The sequence below is a fragment of the Diospyros lotus genome, chromosome 8, assembly GCF_014633365.1.
Source record: "Diospyros lotus cultivar Yz01 chromosome 8, ASM1463336v1, whole genome shotgun sequence".
Classification (NCBI taxonomy): domain Eukaryota; kingdom Viridiplantae; phylum Streptophyta; class Magnoliopsida; order Ericales; family Ebenaceae; genus Diospyros; species Diospyros lotus.
In genome coordinates, this window is record NC_068345.1 from 38514984 (window position 1) to 38530219 (window position 15236).

Below are 15236 nucleotides of genomic sequence, written 5' to 3' on the forward strand. Positions count from 1 at the left end.
TAGTTTCATTTCATAGAGATTGTTTAGAGAACCTTCTGTGAATTTGACGATACCTCAGCCATTGGCTCACAGAACAAAGAGTATTATTTGCTAAGGAAAAGAATTCTATTACTTTATTTTTCTCTTAGCAAGAATCAAGGGAAAAGAGGCATTTAATTACTGAAACTTGAAGTGGGTTGGTTGACCAGCTGTTGCTGGTTTTGCTTTGCTGCTCTGTTCTTCTTATATCCAGAAGTAGGAATTAGTCAAGAATTAAAGATAGTTTTTAATTGCTTGCAGCTTGATGGAAGGCTAATTAAATATAATTATTGTATTAAAAAAATAAAAGATAATAAAGTATTAGCTGGCTAATGGTTTTTCCACACAATTGTTGGGTTTTTCTTACAAATGTTGCCCAACATATTCTACCTTGAATAAGACCTATTTAATTACTATGTCTTCATCTTCAAGGCATAGAATTAATTGCAGAACTAGACATCTAGAAAACTTTTCCTTAGTTTCTGAACAAAAAAATTCACTACATAACCCTTAGCACTTAGCAAATTATAAAAATAAAGTTTGATAAAATGAATTTCCAAAAACGAATTATAAAATCAATTTTATCCCAAGGCACCCACTATACTCCAAATAATAAAAAGATTAACAAATTTTGTATCCCAAAAGAGTCAAAAATTACTAGAAGATACATGCATCTAGAAGGGGTAGATATAGCCTTAGTGTCAAAGACTCTTGAGAGAGGACCTTTACAAGTATAGTTTAAGCCAATCTTGCTTGGGACTGCCATGGCAATTTGCACTGATTGGAAGAAGTAATTCAATGGATAACATACTAAACCCTAAGAAAGGAAGACTTTATGGATTTAAGTAAAGCAACTTGGCAATAGAAATGGGCCACAGCAAGAAGCAAGTAACATCCCACTTAGCTTTCCAACCCATGTTTTTTTCTTCTCTGTTTTCCCCCTTTTTTTATTTTCTTTTCTTTCCTTTCTATTCAATAAACAAATCAAAATAGCCACTGGTGCACCCCACTTTCTTAGCAGTTAGGGTTCCTCGTTTTTGTTTTTTAAGTCAATTGGGGCCCAGCCAAGGAGGCATTCATGGCTCCTCACGTGCTTCTGGGTCCCAAATTATTATCAGAATATATACTGCGAATGAATACATCAGATAAAATATGGTGGACAATTATTTTATTTTATTTTTTACTTTATAAAAATCAAGCATAGACATTTCTTTTACCAATAAAATTTCTGCTTAATGATCTGTTTGGTTGTGTTATGTGTTGATAGACAAGCGCTTTTGAGTAGATAAAGAATATTTTTCTACACTTTTTATGTCTGCCATGCATAAACAGCAAAAACTTTTAAATTAATAAAAATTAATTATGTCCACAGTTAAGGGGCTTAATTAGTCAATGGAATGATGAGAAATCGCTTTATTCTTTACTGACCCAATACTTTAAAAGAGGATCCTTTTCTTTCCAACAACTAAAAGTGAGAAAGAAGGAAAGAAAGAAGGAAAGAAAGAAAGGGAAATCCCCATTTGTCTACATCATAAAATGGAAAAAGGGTGTTGGAAATGAGGCTGCTTTGGCATTTAGATTAGCTTAAAAAGGTTCTTTTGTTAAAGTAGTAATCCCATCGTCAACATCCAGTCCCATTTCCCCCCATCAAAACTCAACTTTCCACTGCGGCAGCTGCAACTGAAACTGAAAGGCACCCACAAAAACAGTCTAAATTTTCCAAGTGATGAAGAAAGGGACGACGCAGTCATCATCAAATCCTAAGCCACCTGAAAGAGAGGCGCAAAAGGCAACAACCTCACCCAAATAGGCATTCCACATCCATGATGAATGCATCTTCTTGATGATCATATATATACATATATGTTTGTGTGTGTGTGTGTGTGTGAAACCCAGGGAACGGCAGAGACGAACAAACGCAGTAGAGGAGATCACGAACAGTAATATTTATTATTAAATTAAAAATAAATTTCAAATTTTTATAGTAGTAAAAATTATAAATGAAGTAAAAAAAAATAGAATTGAAATCTATTAATAAATAAATGAAATAGAGAATAGAATAAAAAGTAATTATTTATAATATAATAGAGAGCAAAATAGAAAGTGTAATTGAAAACAGCCCAATCTTTAATTTCTTTAATTAGCTATTGAGTGAAAGAGTAAGAAGAATAAAATAAAAATTTAAAAATAATCTTGTAGCTGCAACAAGCCCACAATGAAAAAACACATGATTGCAAAAGTTACCATGACCAAGAATATTATTTTCCAATATTTTCACTGTGCTAATAATAGTTTTAAATGTTTCATAATTATTGATAACAACCCAAGGGGGGGGTGGTGGGGCTTCACCATCACGATTCACGACCACCAGGAAACAAGAAAGATTACGAAGGAAGGAGGAGGGTGCATGGCGGCGTGGCAATCTAATCTCAATCTGGAAATTATTCATGGTTTCGTTGATATGCATCAGCCAGCACACGATTACAAATACTCAACAAGCAAAGGGTTACTTAACGTAAAGTATGAGAAGGAAGAATGAAAAGAAGAAAAGGGAAGAATTTTCCAAACAAAATGGCCTTTTTAGGTTTTGCTGTCGGTCTCTCTTTACGCCCCCCTAAGCTGACAATCTGTCCCTCCCACCCACGCAACCCGCCTGCCTTGATGACGTGGCGTGTTGTTATAGACAAGCTAACATGCATGAGAAGTTTGTTTGTGTAAATAATCCAAAAGTAAAGGTGTAATTTGATATATGATTTTTGAAATAGAGGCGACTTTTTTATACTTATATTAAAATTTAAAGGTGGATGGTGTGTAATAAATATAAAAAAGAAAAGGGTATATAGTGTAATTAATTAAGAAATATATATATATAAAAAAAAAAAAAAAAGATCAACGTCAGACATCGATCTTTCTTTCAAGAAGTTCCAAGCATTTGCAGTGCTCCCGGCGGCTATCATTTAAGCACAAAAGTGGCGTGTTTTTACTGTTTCCTTCCGCCCCCTTCATCATTCATTCATTCATTCATTATGCATCCTCAAAAGAAAAGGACAGCTTTTTAATATTTTATTTCACAGTGTAATTACTTTTCTAAGTTGTAAGAAGAATAATCATGTTATTGATAAATTTTATATAAAAGGATATATGGGATGGTTAAAATAATAATAGGGCTAGGCTAGGCTATTTTATAAATTATTATTAAAGAAAATTGTTGAATAGACGGCTCCTTTACTTTTTAGTACTCTTTTTAACTTAAAAAGTGAGGCATTATTTGTACATTATTATATAAAGGTACCCCATCAAAATAACTTTATACTAATATCTTTTCCCCGTAAAATATGGTGAAGAATATATCTCACTTTGCTGGCACACCCTTTGTTTATAAAGCACCCCACTGACCCATTCCCACCCCCCCCCATTCAAAAGTCTCTCTCTCTCTCTCTCTCTCTCTCTCTCTCTCTCTCATATGGCGGATGTTGAAGATGGGCATGAAGCGCAGGGCATCAAGCTATTTGGCGCAACAATCACAGTAGAAATGAGAGAACAACCGAAGAACAAGGAGACAAGAACAAAAGCTCGTCACGAACAAGCAGCAAATACAGAGAAGAGGCCAGACAAGGTGATCCCCTGCCCCAGGTGCAAGAGCATGGAAACCAAGTTCTGTTACTTCAACAATTACAATGTTAACCAGCCCAGACACTTCTGCAAGGGCTGCCAGCGTTACTGGACGGCCGGCGGGGCCCTCCGCAACGTCCCGGTCGGCGCCGGCCGTCGCAAGGCCAAGCCTCCCTGCCGGGGAGTCGCCGACGGCTGGTTATTCGATCCCGCTGCCGGGGTGCAGCGGTTTGAGCTTGATGGTGTACTGCTCGAGGAGTGGCAGCTGGCGGCGGCTCACAGCGGTTTCCACCATGTTTTCACGGCCAAGAGGCGGAGGAGCGACGACTCAGGCGCTGAAAGTTGTTGACCTGATCTCTTCCTAATTGTCTCTTAGTCCAATAATAATAATAATTCAAAAAAAAAATCATTAAATACATAAACATATATATATATATATAGCGCCGGTGATCTTATTAATTAGCGGTGGTGTACATACTATTACAGGCTGTCTTAATTAATCGATCAATGGATGATTTAGCAGCAGCTTAATTTCTCTCAACCTCTACCCGTTGAAATTCATTAAACACTTGAATTGAATTTTGGTGTCGTTAAAGAGCACTACTACTACTACTACAACTGCATCACGGTGACTCTCTTTTACTGTTTTTATCTTATTTCATAGATTGAACATATATATATATATATATATAAGCACTGTAAAATTTAATTTATGGATAAATAATGACGATGGCGTATAGCGTAAATAAAATTCACATGATAAACATGGTCCTCAGTATTAATTTGTTTGTTTCGTGGTCAGTTGGGACATTGGAAAATATTTCAACAACTTCAAATCAAACGTAGAATTTTTTAATTATCCTTCTTTTTTTTTTCTTTATTATCAACGAGAGAGAAGTATTAAATTGCATGTCATGTCATCATGTCCTGTCACGAATACTACTAAGTTAAGTTAATCAAATAGAAAATTCAAACCATATATATATATATATATATGATATCCCCCAAGAACAAGGCGCTTTGTTTCGTCCAATTTGCCTGCATTAATTTTTTATGCAGAGGTTTAGCTCCTTGTGGACTTAATTCTGATATCTAAAAATGTTATTTCTATATATGATATTATTCATATTATCCTTCTCAAAAAAAGAAGATTGATTTTGGGGGGGTTGAGATTTTCTGGGTTCCCTCCCTCCTTTTGGGGAGAAACTGTAAGAAAATTGGATCAGGGATTTAAGAAATAATATTAGTAATTTTTATACATTAAGGTAATGTTTGTTAATTAAGATATAAATTCGAACAAGTGAAATATAAAAATTATTTTTACATAAAAATATTTTTTATTATATTTGTTAAATTTATCTGACGACTTTTAAAAAAGAAGTCATGTGACATTTCTATGAGTTTTTTTAGATAAATTTATCTCTTTTTCCTCCAAATAAATTTATCTTATTCATTAGAGATAAAAAAATAATAATAATAACGCATATCTCTTCCAGTACATTCTAAAAAATTTAATAAACAATTTGATAAAAATCTTGAATTTCTTTAGAGTCTTATCTTAACAATTTTATATTTTAATCTAAAAACTATTTTAATATTATCTTAATATAAACTTATTTTATTTATTTTTATAAACGTTACGTAAGAAAGAAAGCAAAGTAACGAACTTTTTTACACAAATAAATAATTGGAAGATGGTTTGAGAATATCAGCAATGTAATGATATTTAGTTTGTAATTTGAAGAATACTAGTAGTAGTAGTAGTACTAATAATCCTCCTAATGAATAGCTTTCCCACGTTAAAATTACGGCATAGAAAAACACAATATACGACAATGTGGTTGGCTTGCCGGTCGGTCCCAAGGTTTGTTTGAACTTTTTAGAATAAGATTGAAACGGAATATATATATAATATTTTCTAGGGAATATGAAAGTTAAATAACTTGAACTAATATAAAATGTCATCTCCTTATTTTGAAGAACAATAGAAATAGACGGAATGAAAGACTATTAAAATAGAAAATGATAGGTATGTTAAAGTAATATTCTATTAATAAAAATAAATCTTTGATAATAAACTTCTATAAAATTACTAATATTAAACAAAACCAAAAAAAAAAATTGTTTCAATTTCTATTTCACCCACCCACCCTCCCCGAATTCAAGAACAAAAACTAAAGGATAAAATAAATATTTTTCATCTATTCTCATTTATTTAATTACTTTTGTTTCTTTAAATGAGAGTAATTATTTTGTACTCATTTTTATTCCATCCATTTTTGTTCCATATTCATCCCCCAAACCCTGTGAAGTAACGTAATCTCCAGTGTTATTTATTCATGTATTTTTGCAGAAAAAAATCCGTGTGTTTTCATTCAATTTTTAATAATACTATTCATACACTTGACTTTTTAACATTGAATGAATTATAAGTACTTATTTAATAAATTAACAACACTTTTTTTTGTACATTATCGATTATTTCTTAAAAATTATAAATACTTTATAAACATTTTTATTTTTAAAAGTATTTATAACTTTAAAAAAATAAATTATATTCCTTAAATATACTTATAATTTAATAAATATAAAAAATTAATGTACAATATCGTTAACATCCATCCTCAAAGAGAAAAGAAAAGGAATTATGTCAGTCCATAAAACTACTTTTTCTCTTTTTCTTTTTTATTATTCCTTTTATGGGGATGTTTAGGCCGTCAGCTCACTCGGTGATCAATTCATGTTGCTTCAGGCATCTTCATGAACTGCATCAAAAACACCCTTTTTAGGTGAAAACACGCAACGGAATGGCATCTGATCCATCGGCACGAACAAAAAGCTTCTGGAACAAGAATAATGTATTTAACAGTATTTAGAAAACAAGTATTTCTGGATCAAAGTGATGCCTCCAGCAAATGAGTAGAATCAGAACAGAAGCTGACACTGCCCTGCCTTACCTGCTAGGTAGGCAGCCCCATAGCCAGAATCAAATCCGTTAAAAAGAAATATAAGCTCAGTGCCAGAGGCTCCTATTACAATTATAATAATGGTGTAAAAGTTTAAGGGAGGTTTGCAACACTATCAACTGGGATTCTGTCTTCTGTAGAAGAAAGGATAAAGACAACAATTCCTCAGAGATGCTCATCAAATTAATGTCATAATTGCATAAATTAACAGCAGGAAAAGGAAAAGGTCCTCCTAGAGAAACCAGGAGGGGAAAGGGGGATTGGGAATGCGAATGCCATCTTTTCTTTTCCTTGGGGCAGGGATGGATTCAATATAGTCCCAAGCATAGAACCATATAATAGAATCGGAAAAAAGAAGGGAACAATCTGAATTTCCTAGTCTTCGAATTAAGAAACAGCCACTGCTCATTATTAATGTAATGGTTCTCCAATTCCAAGCCAGTTGAGTTCACTGCAAATGATTGTAGAATCCATTAATTTTAACATAAATTAATCAACTAGAGGGTTAAAAATAAGAAAACGAAAATAAAAGGAAAGAAAGAAATCTGAGGGAATACCCACCTCTCCATCTTCAGCTACACCTGGTCTAGCAGGACCATCAGCCTTCTGACCTTCTGCTGTTGTTGTAAAACGAAAAAAAAAAAAAAATAGTGTTGATATGAAAAAGAAGAAAGTTCAAAAAAAAAAAAAAAAAACACTTGTCTACTGCAATGAAAATGAAAAGAGGAGAGATATGATGCAGGCTTCAAACAACAGTTCACATAAGCAAACAGTTTGGAACAACAGCAGGGAACAAGGGCGAGATATGAGTTTCCAAAAAATTGGAATTAGATGAAACTGCATAACATATAGTTAAACGTGGCTACTATTATTACTACTTGCAACAAGTTATTACAGTAAATAATGAAGGATTGAACATTTCTTTTCACAAAGCTAGGTTGTTCAGAAGCCCTTGTTTCTATAGGCTAATTTTAATTTCCACTGCGTAACTCTAGTACATATTAATAGCAGAAACTAAAGCTTCATAGGAACTATATTAATGCCATAGCATGGATTTCATCAGTTGAAATTTCAGCCTAATATGTGAAGAAGCACCAGCAAACCAAATGAGCCATATTCCAAAACCCAAAGAGAGTGAAGAAAAAAGAGAAATAATTCCTACGCAAACCAAATAAGCCAGATTCCAAAACGTCATACGAACAAGTGTCTCAAGAAGAAATGGCAAAGAAAAAATAAAAGAATTCCTACACATCGCAAATGAGTCAAGTCCAGCACATCATACACAAGATTCCCAATAAAAAATGTTAAAGATGAAAAGAGAAAAGAATTCCCACAACCAAAATGAGCCAGATCCAACACATCACACGCAAGTGTCTCAATAAAAAATGGCCAAAAACACAGAAATTTAATGTGAAGTCAGTGCATGTCATTAGGGCAAAACTAGAAAAGGTTGATTTTTTTTTTTTTTTTTTTTTTGGGGGGGGGGGGGGGGGGCTTAGACTAACAAAATTTTGAACAAAATAATTATATAAAAATATTCAATTTATTTTATTTAAATTGTAAGGAAGTTAAGGCTTAATAGGGTAAGATTTGTGTTGAGGTTAAACAGAGAGGAGCAAAAAAGATTTTGGTAATGAGGAACACATGGGACCCACATTTATTTATTTATTTCTCAGTCTCACTTTATAATCTCCCTCTCCATACTTCTACTCCTTGGGAAGAACAAAGGGGGAGAGAAATATGACGTAACATAGCTCCCACAGTTCTTATTGGGAATTTGCTTGTGATGTCCAGGATTTTATCTGTGCTTGTAACAAAGAAGTAAATATCCAATCTGCTTGAGCCTTCTCACTCACAAATATGGACCTGTGCTTCAATGTTACCAGATAGCGTATAATTATTTCCACCTGTGGTTATTAAAGGAGTTTGTGATGGCCCCTACAATGGTTATTAAAGAAAAAAGGAAAAAAGAAAAACCAATAATTGCGCTGGTTACTAAACCAAAACACAAACTAGGTCCCTGGAAATCTTATAGACAGGACAACTCTGAATTTAGTTGAGATAAACAAAAGCAATTGGAGCTCTATCATCTGTGTTCAAATCAACAGAATGAAAATTTTCAAAATAAAAAATGGCTAAAGTCTAAGAGTAACTTGAGCTATGAACAAACTGCTAATACAGGAAAGACATTTACATCACATCCTTCTTTGTCATATAACACCAAAGGCTAGCCGTGCATTCCCAACCATCAAGGCATCAATACCCCTGTGGGAATGGTCAAGGATTTGGCATTAGGCAACAGATGCCATAGTGCAACAGAGGAGATGGCTAATGCCTCTCACTCCCCGTCATGCACTCCACCAAGAAGTCCTGAAAAATAATACCATGATTGCAGGCCCACATAGATTGTGCAATCTCAATCACGGTTTGTTCGCATAGTGGATCACAAGATACCACAACCCCAAATTAGGGGATATATGATTAAGGAAACCAAAAGAAAATCTAAAAGGAAATTCTAGGGTTCCAAAATCAAAAGCAATATAGAGCTAGAATTCGAAATTGGTGCCATGGAAAGATAAAAAACTTATAGGGCCCATTTGAATCAACTTTTGTTTTTAGCTTTCAGTTTTCATTTTCATCATTTGACAATGAAAACAAAAAAAGACTGGCATTTGGTTACTCGTTTTCATTTTCAAAAATTTGAAAACAAGAAAAATGTGTTTTCACAATTTTCATTTTCTTCCTTTCCCCCACTTCCTCACCATTGGTGATCGAGGTTGCCAGAAATTCATTGAAGGAGTAGCTGGCAACTTTTTCCAGTGGTCACCAATTGCCAGAGGCCCCTATTGAACCATGAGACCATAATCTGGTCTTCATGAAAACCACAAAAACAGAAAATCAAACCAGAAAAAAAGGGAGGGGAGATCCATATCCACCCTGACTGCCATTCTGGAAGGCCAATGGTTACCAGATAAGTAAATGAAAGGGAGAAGAAAATCTAACTAGCCAGAATAGCTCCTTGCCAGTAGAAGATGAAGTGTCAGCCTCTTCTGCTTCTACAAAGATGGCAGCAGCAAGGTGAAGCTTCTAGCCATGGTGACAGCCTTTGGTAACTACCTCTATTCTTGTCAGTGTTGAACTTCCCTCCAGCTGTCATGTGGCCTATTTCTCCCTCCCTCGGTTTAGAAAACTTTTCACAGCACACCCAATTTATCTCCATTGCATTTGCAACACAATATGAGATAAATTAAAAAAAAAAAAAAAGAAGAAAGAAAGTTGCCCTAGCCCTTTCTGGGAGACATTGGCATGTTGATGTGACTGTTGGAGGAGCGGCTGGCAAACTCCTCTGATGAGTCCAGCCACAGTTGACAAGTAGAATTGAGAATAAATTAAAAAAAACAAAAATCAAACACGAATATAAAATACAGATGTCAAACAACACATTCAGATTTCATTTTTCTAAGTGAAATATAAAATTGGACACAAAAAAGACAAAATTAAAATTGAAAACTGAAAATAGGAAACTAAAAGCTTGGTGAAACAGCCCCTCATTAATTCGTTCTTATTCTAATTGCTATAAGAATTTATCTCTTCAAAAGGCCTGTATATATATATAATTAACTCACTTCAAATTGAACTGTTACCCCAACTAATGATCCATCTAAGTCTATCCCTCTTACTACATACAAGAAAATTGTTATACAGCTTATACATACCCATTATACCACATTCCATAAAGAACTCTATACAATGTAACTTTGTGCTAAATCTAATTTTTAAATGCAACATTTAGCATGACAAGTTGAGCATAACCATTTCCCTGATCTTATTATAAATTACAAACCTCTAACAGAATTTTTCAAAAATTAAAACTTTCCAAAAAAAAAAATCAAACTAAAACTTCAACCAACCTTTTTCCCAAAATAAAACTCCGACCTAAAGTCACAAACCCCGTCACACAGAAATATAGCATAGGGGTGACAGGACTGGAGAGAACTGCTGGCTGAGGCAGTGGTTCCAAACAGAAACCACTGGCTGGATTAGCGCTTGGCAGTTCCCAAGATAAAGGGAACACCGGTTCCCATTTGTGGTTCCCACTTCCCATTTCCAGGAACTGCTGGCCCAATTAGCTTTTTCCTTCTGAGACTGCTGACTCAACCCAATGCCTCTGTTCTAATTCTTTTAATGAGGTTGGTGCTGATGTGGCAGAGGGTTTTAGTTTGCGAAATTGTTTTGTAGTAGCCTTAGTTTGGGAAGTTTTTTTGCAGGAAGTTTTAGTTGTGTGAAAAGCTCCCTCTAAAATGCTTGAATGTTATATATCAAACTAATGGATAGCAAGCCTTTAATATGAAATGCCTACCTTTCTTCAGAAATTTTACGGGTAAAAGTAGCATGATGCAGTATTATTTGGATTCGTCAAACTCCCCCAGCCTTGGAAACGCCAAAAGTTCTGGCAAATGCCCATCTCCTTCCATTTGAGTCAGGAGCTCCAACCCATGAACATTTTCAAAACACTCCATTTCTTTCTATTAGAAGGCCAATTCAACAGAATTGGTTCTTATCTGTTAATTACACTCAAATCTAACCCATTAAGCAAAGATGCACCGTCTTAGTTATTTCTTCAAAGATCCACCATCCCTATTCTTTCTGATCCAGGCACCATGCAGCTCAATTTTGAAGCAAAAGAGATAAAAGAAAAGGCAAAAATAGATCCCTTTTGAAGAACAAAACAAGAACAACTGGTCATTGTTTGTAATCAAAGACTATACCTCACTCAAATGCGTACAATATTAAAGCTGTAACCTTAGATCATTATTAACATCAGTGGAGGGAAATGTGGCCTCCACAGGTCATGTCAAACCCTCCCCTCCCCCACCAAAGGAAAAAAAAAAAACACCAAAGGAAGGAAATTTGGCAAGATAGTTCATGAACTCAAATAGTGGTAAGGAGTAATTAGCACCACAAAGGAAATAGTCCAAATCCACACAATCTCTTTATTCTTGCATAATCAGGAATTACCTCCATCCTCTGGAATGTCAGAAGTCCACAATGTGAGGTTGTCCCTCAGAAGCTGCATAATTAATGTACTGTCTTTATAAGATTCCTCACTCAAAGAATCCAACTCTGAGATAGCTTCATCAAACGCTTGCTTTGCAAGTTGGCAAGCACTGTAACAAAGTTACATTTCAAATGATTACATTTTCTAAATGGGGAAAAGGTATCGCGTAAAACCAAATTATGATATAAGCACACCTTTCAGGGGAATTCATAATTTCATAGTAGAAGACAGAGAAGTTTAAGGCCAAGCCCAGCCGAATAGGATGAGTAGGAGAAAGATCAGCCTCTGCTGCCGTAGTAGCTGTCTGGTAATTAATTGCACAATTAAACAGCTAGATTTTACATCTCAGGTAGACAAAATTAAGCGAAACATCAGATTGACCGTCCCCTCGGACAAAACATAGAAAAGATTACAAACCCCCTATATTCACTAAAAAAAATACACTCATTAGCAGGAATTAAAAAAAAAAAAGCTTCTTCAAATAGTCAGCTTATAAGCTTAACAAGATGATAAACAGTTGAACTAGACACAAGCAACCAAAAGTAACTAAAATACTCATCTTGTTAAGCAAGCCCCAAAGCAAAATCCTGGATTGAAATATGAAACATGCTCACACCTGATAAGCTTTGAGTGACTCATCAGCAGCTTCTTTTCTCCCATCGCCAGTCTTGAACTCCGCTAAATACCGATAGTAATCCCCTTTCCTGCAACCACATCCCCAAATCGCATCCTCAAATGGATATGCATCCTACCTTAGCACAAGGAATAAAACCACTAGCAAAGTTAACCCACATTTTATAATAGAACACTGAAGATTCACCAGCGAAAGTCGAAGGAGTAAGATGCTCGTCGATAACGCTGATGACGTCACCGCAAATGCTCGACAGTTCCGATTCGACCTTGTGCCTATACTCCTTGATCCGATTCACATTCTGGTCATTACCTCTGGCCTCCTCCTTTTGCTCGATCGACGACAGGATTCGCCAAGAAGCCCTCCGAGCACCTATCACATTCTTGTAGCCCACCGAAAGCAGATTTCGCTCCTCAATAGTCAACTCTATATCGAGCTTTGCCACTTTCTTCATCGCGTCCACCATTTCTGCATAAACTCCCAGATGTGAGCTTAAAATATGCAGATCTAGAGAGAGAAAGAGTTCTCAGACACATAGAGAGAGAGAGAGAGAGAGAGAGAGGGGAGCCTCACCGTCGTAGCGCTCGGCTTGTTCGGCGAGCTTGGCGATGTAAACGAAGTTGTCACGCTCTTTGGTTGAAGCCATGGCGGATCTGTGAGACTACTAGGGTTTCTCCTCGATGTCTTTCTTCTATAGATACCGGCTTGAATCCGCGTCTGTGTCTGTATCTTTCTGCTAGCTTAGAAGGTGTTGAAGATTCTCCGACCGTCGTGGCCTTGAGCTGGAGGAGATGATGACTCCTCCAATTTTTCCATAACCTTTTGCCGACTGGACCGTGCAATCCACGTTCCGTGAATGATTCTGAATTGACCGCAAGTGAGATTCACTGCACGAAACATGTGAGTTGCGCTGGACACGCACGGGAGACGGCAACTTGACCAGTTGGCGGAATCATTGTTTGATATTATTATTTTGCACTACTTTTTTGTTTTCGGTTTTTGAAATATACATTTTGGTCAAAAGTTTCCTTTTATTTACGGTATTACCGTGTTTGGTTTTCTAATAATATTTATTATCTCCCCCCTAAAACTATTTGTTATCTCCCTCCTGAAACTATTTATCCATCAATTTAAAATAAACTACATTATTATTGACACAATGTTTTTAAAATTTTAAAAATAATAATGCTCTTGCTTCACTTAATAAATTTTGTTATAGTAACTTTTTATTAAATTAAATTTTTAAAAATATTTAAATTATCATTATCCCTTATTTCTTCTTATTTGACAATTATTATAAGTATAATAGTAGTTTTATTTAAATTTCCTATTATATAATTTTGTTAAGGTAAAAACCTACAATTAGTGTGTCCCATTGATTAACATTTTTATGTTCGCACAATGTCCAAGCATAATGGCATCTTTATTATCTAACTATATCACATCAACATCATTATCATCGTTATCGTTTGGCTAAAGGCTCATGGACTTATATTTAATAATATATTCCAATCCATTTATAATGCTTATTTGCGAGAATACAAATGAAATTTTGTATTTCTTAACATTGAATATGTTGTATTTAAATAAATCTTCAATCGTTCATAGTGTATTTGTGTATTTAAATGAAGCTTTAACCGCATCATTTTTGGAGGAGAGTTGGAATGTCTTTTTGACAACTCTCATAGCTGACCAAAACACTGTCGTTTTAGACCCATGAGTTAGATGGCCAAAACGACAACCATCTTTACCATTTCATGTGTATGTCCTTTTTTTTGTTGTTTAGTTTGCCTCTTCCTTGATCATCAATGCCGCTTTTATACGACTCAATCTTCATCATTGTTTTCCCTTTTATATATTTTCAATAGTTTCGAGATGATCAACGCATAACCTCCAATTTGTCTTGCCTTTGTTAGGGTTTTGCTTTAATTCTCTGTGTTTTACTTTCTCTTTGTATAGGTATGATACGATTGTTTCCTCTATAGGGTTTATGCCTTTAATATGTAGATTTGTGGTTATGAGGTTGATTTGATTAGAGAGCTATTTTGTACAGTGAGATTTAAAGAGTGTGACTTGTATATTGAGGCTATAATAATTTTTCCTGATAGTCCAGTGAGCTTTCTTTGCTGAACTCAACGTGAACGTGACCCTCATTAATAGACAAATTATGGTAAAAATCACTTGCATTCTGTTTATGTTTTATTATTGCTTTTTGGTTCATTTGCATGTTTGAGTTATTGAATGCATTGTGAATGTTTTTGGCTCTATCTTGGTTTCTGTTTTTTAGATGGCCGAGAGTTGTCTTAGCATAACAGAGTAAAACACAAAAACCTCTTTTTCTTTTATCAAAATAATAAATTTGATTCTCGAAACATAGATCAATCAGTAAAGGAAGAACCGTTGGGATGTTACTTTTTGAGCCCTCAGGTTCAATGTTCGAGTCCTGATTAAGGGGAAAAAGCTCGATGGGCAAGGGATATCTTGAAATTTGGAAAAAATGTTAAGTCGCCCTCACGTCAGCGAAGAGAGGGTAAGAATAGAAATTGACTTCTAGGTTTTTTGATTTACATTTTCTGCTGTAATTGTGGGGTCAAGAAATAAGGGATTCTTGTGATGGTGGGTTAATAAAAAATAAAATAATAATAATAAATTTGAGATGTAGATAAATGGAATTGAATATTTATAGAATGAAAGTTAATAGTTGAATAATTTTGATTTTGTTAGTTCATAAAAAAATAGTTATTTTTATTAAATAATAAAAATTAAAAGATAAATTGTCATATTAGATATCACTCCACTTATCAAATGAACTGGAATAAAGTAAAATAATTTATTAAATAAATTGAGAGTTATGGTACCTTTTAAAGGATTTTCCTAATTTTTATTTTATGGATACATGATTAAAAATAATAAATATATACAAAAAAAAATTATTCATTATATATTATTT

General features: G+C 34.6%; 2 protein-coding genes across 2 annotated transcripts; one reads left to right on the forward strand and one right to left on the reverse strand.

Moving 5' to 3' along the window:
• The first annotated feature begins 3439 nt into the window (after positions 1 to 3439).
• LOC127808253 (dof zinc finger protein DOF1.5-like) lies at positions 3440 to 4171 on the forward strand. Its single transcript, XM_052346704.1, has one exon. The coding sequence runs from the start codon at positions 3482 to 3484 to the stop codon at positions 3977 to 3979; it is 498 nt and encodes a 165-aa protein (XP_052202664.1). The 5' UTR covers positions 3440 to 3481; the 3' UTR covers positions 3980 to 4171.
• A 2448-nt stretch (positions 4172 to 6619) lies between these two features.
• LOC127808303 (14-3-3-like protein B) lies at positions 6620 to 13220 on the reverse strand (the record flags this gene model as incomplete). The annotated part of the gene is given in 7 exon segments (XM_052346788.1): positions 6620 to 7047; positions 7158 to 7213; positions 11616 to 11764; positions 11850 to 11959; positions 12272 to 12359; positions 12448 to 12754; positions 12860 to 13220. Coding segments are annotated over 7 exon segments (786 nt in total). The 3' UTR covers positions 6620 to 7044.
• Positions 13221 to 15236: the final 2016 nt, after the last annotated feature.

Coding starts and splice junctions, on each gene's coding strand:
- LOC127808253 (XM_052346704.1), top strand. CDS start 3,482: ATGGCGGATGTTGAAGATGGGCATGAAGCGCAGGGCATCAAGCTATTT.